Source organism: Brachycentrus maculatus, unplaced genomic scaffold, assembly GCF_059751285.1.
Source record: "Brachycentrus maculatus isolate JH-2025_06_01 unplaced genomic scaffold, ASM5975128v1 h1tg001694l, whole genome shotgun sequence".
NCBI classification, from domain to species: domain Eukaryota; kingdom Metazoa; phylum Arthropoda; class Insecta; order Trichoptera; family Brachycentridae; genus Brachycentrus; species Brachycentrus maculatus.
The window spans coordinates 18,482-26,093 of NW_028282298.1; the positions used below are offsets into that span (position 1 = coordinate 18,482).

Below are 7,612 nucleotides of genomic sequence, written 5' to 3' on the forward strand. Positions count from 1 at the left end.
ATAAAACTCTAAAAGCTAATCATGGACTGCATGTAATTGAGTGGATAAATGCATTTGCCTTCCTCCTTAAAAAGTTTCATCATCGATAGATGTGTATTTTGGGATCGAATTTTCGGCTTTGAGGCGATCTAAAAGCTGGTGAATTTTGCATTTTGTACCTATCCCTGATATTTTTAGCTGAAGTGCATATTAAACAAAACTCTCTGGGCAAGATAATTTAAGAAATTCAAGTCAATTCGCAAAAATCACTGATTTATTTGAATTTAGGTCAAAGCGATATCGGCAATGAATATCTTCATGTTATCAACAGATTTCATAATTTGAAATATTTGGGGATTTCTTATACAAACATCAAAGCAGAGTCATTTGTCGAGTTCGACTGGGGCCAAAGAGGTAACTTATAAAAACTAGATATACTAATGGAGATTCCAATAAAAATGACAAATCGCATCATGTCTCTAATTGGTGAGAAGTTTCCATCCATAACCACCTTCGGCTGCAGTAAATATATTTTAACACGAAGATTTCATAAAAAAGTACTAAGTTGAAACTTTCAAGAATTTCAAGAAGTTGTAGGTGCTTGGGATGGTTCTTTCAAAAGAAAATATTGCATCTTAATAACATTTTAAGAGGTTCAAACTTAGAATGAGTGAATAGAGGAAAGTTTAGGTAAATTGGATCGTAAAGGGCGGCTCAATTGTGGAAGGAATTTAATAAATAATCGATATACCAAACAAATCCTGATTTGATTCAGAGGATTTCGAAATTTTATATAGATACGCTTATGAAAACATAAATATAGTCATTTTGCGGTCGGTCTTAAATACAATTCAAGCTGATTTAATCTCATCCTGGACAATAATTCCCGTTTGATATATTTCTGTTATTTTTTAGAGAACTGGCTTCAATTTCTTTTTATAAAGGTGGCTGTTCAAATCTATTTTAGCTGTGTCGATTTTATCACTATGAGCTGCGCACATCTTGATCAAGTTCTCTATGGCTTGGAACATCTCCTTTAGACCCTCCTCCAATAAATAGCCCTCAAAGATCTTATCTTCTGAGGCATTGAGAATGTAGTTGGCCAGTTACAATAGGAGCTCCATTGACAACTGCCCTATTTATTACTTCACGATATGATCTTGAATATACTTGGTTATTGATGTGTTGATTTATAATATGTTTATCGTTATTTTTTCCTTCTGCTCATTGGTCTTATTCTACTTTGAGATGAGCTTCTTGAAAGTCTTCATGCAATTTTTCAATGCGATTTTCGAAGTCTATGCAGTTTTCAGTGGCTCCACAAAGGAAGATGAATGGATGCCCAAGAGGAGCAGCACCGTTGGCTGGTAATACTTTGAGATTATACTCAAAGTGAAATCAAATTATAAGACAGAAGAAGACTCCCCAAGAATTTGAGTCATCACATGAATAGCTGATTGCTTGGTTTCTGACGATTTTGATGCCTAGCAAATCATCCAAATGTTCTTGAACAGGCTCTCCCACAGCTACATGAACTCTATGGAGTCCTGTGCTTGCATGATGCTCCCCCGGAAGTGGTCAGAGATACTCCAAAACAGGTTGATCAGTCGGTATTCCTCATTCTTCTCTGAAAATTTAACCTGCAGCCCGTCAAGGATCATCTTGAGATACTTATGATCGATAATTCTGAACAGACACTCCTTGATTAGAATCTACTGCAATTCGTGAGTGCTGCTAATTATCTATTTGTTGTCCTGCTCGGATTCAGCGAAGATCTTGGCAATTCTGAAACCGTCCATGAGTGCCTTCTGATGCTGTATGCGGGGCATTATGCTCTTCAGCTGCTCAATGATTTGCATTTCAATTTCCTTGATATGAGCCTTCGACAGCTCCAGGTACAGGCCCATGATATCCTGCTACTTTTTGACTTAGTAGCCTTCGGAAAAGTTTTCGGATTTCAGAATATCGTTGGTGAGGTGACCGATTTGCTCGATCCCGTTCTGCTTGATTTTAGTATTTTTGCTATAGCATAAAGTGATGAAGAAGGCGGTGATAAAATTCCACTCGGATGCAGCGTATTCTATGCTGTTTCTGATCACGGCCAATAGCCTCTCTATGATGTACTCGATCATTTTGTGCTGCCGCTTCGCCGACACTGGCAGTATCAAGGACTTTTATTTTGGCTGCTCAAGATCTGCCAGCAGTGAGTTTGCACACTGGACCATTGCTTGGATAGTCATTGAGAATTGAGCTTCATTTTTGATGAGCTTTTACTATCGAAATATCTCTATTGTGAGATGGTAAATCTCATCCAGCTATTCGAAACTCTTACCTTCTTCCCAGTCTGCTTTGACCCCTGCCATCATTTTGAATATTATTGTGAGTCCAATGCTATCCAAGTCTTCGTAGTACCCATACAGGATGTTCGAGCCTATTTGCACGCACTGGCTCACCTTGATGGCCTGCAGCTTATTCGTTAATAGGTTGGCAGTCACAAGCAGTTCCTGGAGGATCATGTTCTTGGCATGATAGCTGGGGGTGATGAGAAACCAATATTGTAGTTCAAGCAGTATCTTGCGGGTCGGGTCCTCCTCGAAGTCACTCGTGACGAAGCCCAGCGAAGACAAATATCTGACGGTCTTGATGATGCACCTTATGAACAACTCCCATTTCTTGGTGTTTCCCATGTTGGAAGGCAGACTCGAAAGACTGCGTGGGGATTATTGCCTGCCCAATGCTTTTTTGTAATTTATTAAGTCTTCATCTTTTTCGTATTTTAGTCGCAACTGGAAAAAGGTATTCTTGATTAAGCGTGCGAAATCGCTTTCTGTGATCTTCGGCTCCTCGTGGCAGATCTTGTCGAGGAAATATTCATTTGTTTCCCAAGAGGGCACTTTGATGCTTTAATTGCAAAGGCAAAGCTATTCGCTGATCCTGCTGAGAATTTCAATCATAATGATGCCTTTATCAAATGACAGAGGTAGATCCTGCTTTATAATGATAGGTACATATTGGCTGAGCAGAAGCTGACAAATTGCTTCTAAAAATATGTACATCCTCGAATTCCTTTCGAGATCACATATTATTGTCAATTTCGAGATCGTCAGTCGAAAGTTCACAAGCTATTTTTATACGATTTTCATGGCTTATATAGATAATGAGTTGGAAATGCTGACATAGGCTTTGAAGAATCTTATAAAATCGCTGATTTCGTATAGTTATTTGTTCTGCTGGTTGTGGCTCTTTTGGTATTCTGTTGCCACGATATAGAAGTTCTTGTTTTTCTTCAGGAAAATGGACTCACAAGATAATTCATACATTTTCTAGATTAGAGCAATCGTTGAAGGGCGTGAAACTAACGCAATGATATGATTTGCTTTGAAATTTTTAACGGCAACAATCGTCAAATCCCAAATCAATCCCCTAATGTCGTTTCCTTTGATCCATGTGTATTTTTTGCCTTCGAACAAGTAGTAAAGAAAGGACTCGAGAATCTGAAACGACTACTAAACAGACCCGTACCCGAACAGACATTACGTGAGAGCAAATAAAGCGCTAACGCAGATATTTTTGAGCACCATATTAACTTTGCATTAATTAAAGAAGACGGAGTAGATTTTGGTGAGTTCATTGGTCTTGAAGAATTTCATTAATGCTTAATCGATGAAGCTGAAGGTGGTCTGGACAACGCGGAGAGAACTATCTTGCCCAGATTGCTGCACACTGATCAAGCAGATGATATTAGTGATCTGTGCCAAGATCTAGGACATTGTTGCTCCTTCGCTTTGATTTTATGAGGACCATTTTAAAGATTTGATACACGTGATGGCCTTGGAGACGATGGTTAAGGCAAAAACAGATAGGTTCTTGTGTTGGGCAATACTCAATGCGTGGGAGAGTAGTCTTTGTATGAGCAAGCCTGTGTTCTCTTCATTCGCAATGAGCAACTCGTTTAGTATGGCGTTATTGTTCTAATATATGCAACGAAGTACTTGGTAGAGAGCTTTTGAAATGGGCTGCAGTACTCCAGATAAGGATTTCATGTCGTTAATTATGCTGTTGGTCAGTTCAATAATCGGGATATTTTTTGATTCCTCTTACATTTGATGCGAATGCTTATATCGGATTCGGCTATTTAAATGAATGGAAACATCACATCAAACAATTCAATTAAAAGATGCATGGCCATCCATAAACATAATACAAGTTAGAATATGCCACAATCACTCGAGTATAAATCAAATATGATTAGATAAATGCGATATATAATTTATCGATGTTGGCCAGTACTCAATGCTTATTGGGAGTTCATCGACAATTAAATAATTGCAATATCAGGATAAATAGCAGCATGAAGTAGTGATTAACAATCATGGACAAGTTCCCTAATTCACGAAGCTGCTATTCGAGCAGTCGCAACCCTACCATCAAAAAGAACAAAAAAAATAGAAACTGGATATTCAAAACTACGCAAGAGAGATTTAATAAAACTTATTACTTATTTATTTTGGCGAAACCAATTTATCAAAACGGTTTGAATTTGAGGTATTTATTAAGTAAACAAAGGAATTGCTGCTTTTGTCAATTCATGGCACCCACATTTATTGCACATTTATTGAAAGACAACCGGCTTTTACCTTTTAGTGCTTTGTTCGGCACTTAGGGTACAAGAGATTAACATAAAGTTGTCATTAACACTATAAAATTTCGGCCGATATTTTCTGACGTCATCTGAGCTTCAGTCAGAAATAGATAGCCTCGATTAGTATTTAAATCAATCAAAGAGTATTGTTGATATTCATATTCTAACAACTGAAGAAGATGAGCTCTGAAACCTCAATGAAACCTAAAATTGTGTTCATATTAGGAGGCCCTGGTGCTGGCAAAGGTACTCAGTGCGAGCTGATGATCCAGAATTATGGATTCATACACTACTCGACTGGAGATCTCCTCAGAGAATTCATCCAAATCGAAAGTGACGAATCTGCCAAGATCAAAGAATTCTTGGCTGAGGGAAAGTTGGTTCCTTCCGAGATGCTTGTTGAAATCGTCAAGAAGAATATCTTCAAAGACGGCAACAACGACAAGACATTTCTCATCGATGGTACATATTTTGTGAATTCAGGCTTCCCGCGCAGTGCTGAAAACTATTAAGTTTGGAAAAAGGTTATGGGAGACGAAGTCGAAGTTAAAACACTTATTTACTTGGACTGCTCCCTCGAGACTCTCGAGGTACGCCTTCTCTCACGCGGAAAAATGAGCGGCAGAACTGACGATAACATCGAAGCCATTCGTAAACGGTTCATCACTTACAATGGGCAAACCAAACCCTTCCTCGAATACTATCGAGAAAATATAGGCGCTGTCCACCACCTAAATGGAGAGAATCCGGTCGAGGATGTTGCAAAACAGATCAAAGAAATACTGACCAACGAAAGATTACTCTGATTGGATATTATGATACTGCTGTTGTGACTTAGTGAACATACTAACACACTTAATATTGAGAATGTTTTATTGTTAAAGAATGAAACTTATTTTGTTGAAAAGTTGGAGATTTTAGACTCTAATTAAGTTTGACAGAAGGATTTAATGGTGTAAAATATTATTAATATCTCTATTGAATCATATCTTTATTTATTCACATGCCTATCATGTTTATCTGGTTGAATAAAATGCAAAGAAGCTATTTGTTGGTCATCAGGGTGCTAGACATGCATTATCTGCAATTGGAGGAGTGCAGGGATCGCATCAAGGCTATATGTATAGATATAACTATGCATTTAACTTAATGTAAATTAAATACGATTGAATGTGAGTGATATTGGCATAGCTTCTGCTCGATAGAGTATATTAGATTGTAGTGAGTTATCAGCGAGTAAATGGGAGCATGATAGTCATAAATGGACAAATTTAGGATGAAATCAATAAGTTCTTTCGAGCATTTCAACCTGGTTTGTTCTGTCTGAATCCATGGTGTAGCCTGGAAGTTTATCAATCTTATATGTTGTGACTCCGAAATTTTAGAAGTTGCCTTCCAAGAACTCATAGAACTGGTACCGAACGGTCAAGAAGTATGACAGGATCATCATTATGAATACAAAGACCGATAATGCGATGTTTAAACTCGACAGGGCATTGAAGTAGGGGAACAATTGGTTGCATGCGATATCCACGATGCTATTCATACTCGCAGTTATGAATGTGCAGCTCGATCCCTCATACAGGCTGTTGTAAGGGGTAAAGAATGAATTAAACTGACTTTGCACTGCGCTATTCAAGTAATTGCTCACCTGCCTGTAATAGTTGAAATAGTTGAGCTCATATTGTTGCAGCGGATTGCCTGAGTTGAAAGTCACTGGCGACAGTCCCTCTAACATTGAGCGTATGCTGGTCGCATAGTCAGTCAGTGCAGTCACAGAAGTTGTCCATAAGCTTGATTCACTGTTGCAGCCTCGCGCGCTGAAAGCATTGGCTGTATTAGTTGAAATGCTGGAAATGTTATAGACAGTCGAAAGCACAACGCAAGAGTTATTATCCATAGCCTGGTTTATCAAGTAGGGGTTGCAGGAAACTGGGTTATATACAACTTCATACTAAGTCAGATTACAAGGCTGCTGGTTAGCTGGGTCGGAGGCATTAGCGAACATATTGAAGTTATTTAAAGCAACAGCTGGCTGCTGGGTGTCTGGGACATTCGCGATGACAACTGTGTTTGGGTTTGTATAGTATCCTAAAAGGGTATTCTCGATACTAGTCACGACGCTATAAAAGCCAGCAGCAGGGGTCGCTGCCTCATACTGGGTCTTAAGTGTCCCGAACTGGCTCAGGATGGTGGTGTCTGTGAACGCCGAGAATATTGATGTCTAATTCTAGAAGAAGCAAGATTAGAAGATGCTGCCGGCTTGGTTGTCCGAGAAATCCAACTGGGCAAAGTTAGTCTGGTTGTTGAAATAGTAAGGGTAGACGGTACAGGCGTCAAAGGTCAAAATACTCCCTACCAAAAACAAGCCTGCCAAAATAAACATCACCAACGAGAATAAGAAGTACACATACCAGAAGACGTAAGTCCAGCATTTGCAGGAAAAGTTATTGCAGTAGTATGTACAGCAGACAGTCATGATGCTGGCGACAGAGCAAAGCAGCAAAAATGAATAGAATACGTACAGTGCAATTTACAGACTGTAGTTCACACTCTCAGCCTAAATTTATCACATAATTACTTGGCTGAATGCGCTTTGAAGGCTCGTCTCGTAGATGGCAACAGACTACGTGAAACTTGTAACTTGCGTCACCAAACTATTAATTTACTGCGGGTTCGTGTTGAGATTTGTTAGGGTTGCATCCATGCTGACGATGTTGTTTTTCCAGGCCGTGGAGTTCATAGCCATTTCGGCTGAAATAAGGCTCCGAACAGATGTGTTCACATTGGCATTGCAGTAATCTAGATTGAACGAAGGGTTATAAGGAGCTGAGCAAGTGAGGACACTCGAAGGGAAAGGACAAGATATTGTCTGAGCAGAGTTTGTACAAGTAAACTGCTGTGATTGGAAATACAGGGAAGGCGAGGCTGTGTCGATCACTTGATTATATGCAGGATTTATAGGACTGACATAGGCATCCAGCGCAGGAA

The 7,612-nt window shown here is 39.1% G+C and overlaps 1 protein-coding gene across 1 annotated transcript; it reads left to right on the top strand.

Annotated features, from left to right (window-relative positions):
• Nucleotides 1-4,811: 4,811 nt before the first annotated feature.
• LOC148298718 (uncharacterized) lies at nucleotides 4,812-6,914 on the top strand (the record flags this gene model as incomplete). The annotated part of the gene is made up of 2 exons (XM_088276693.1): nucleotides 4,812-5,083; nucleotides 6,856-6,914. Coding segments are annotated over exons 1-2 (324 nt in total), but the record flags the coding sequence as incomplete, so codon positions are not given.
• Between the last annotated feature and the right edge of the window lie 698 nt (nucleotides 6,915-7,612).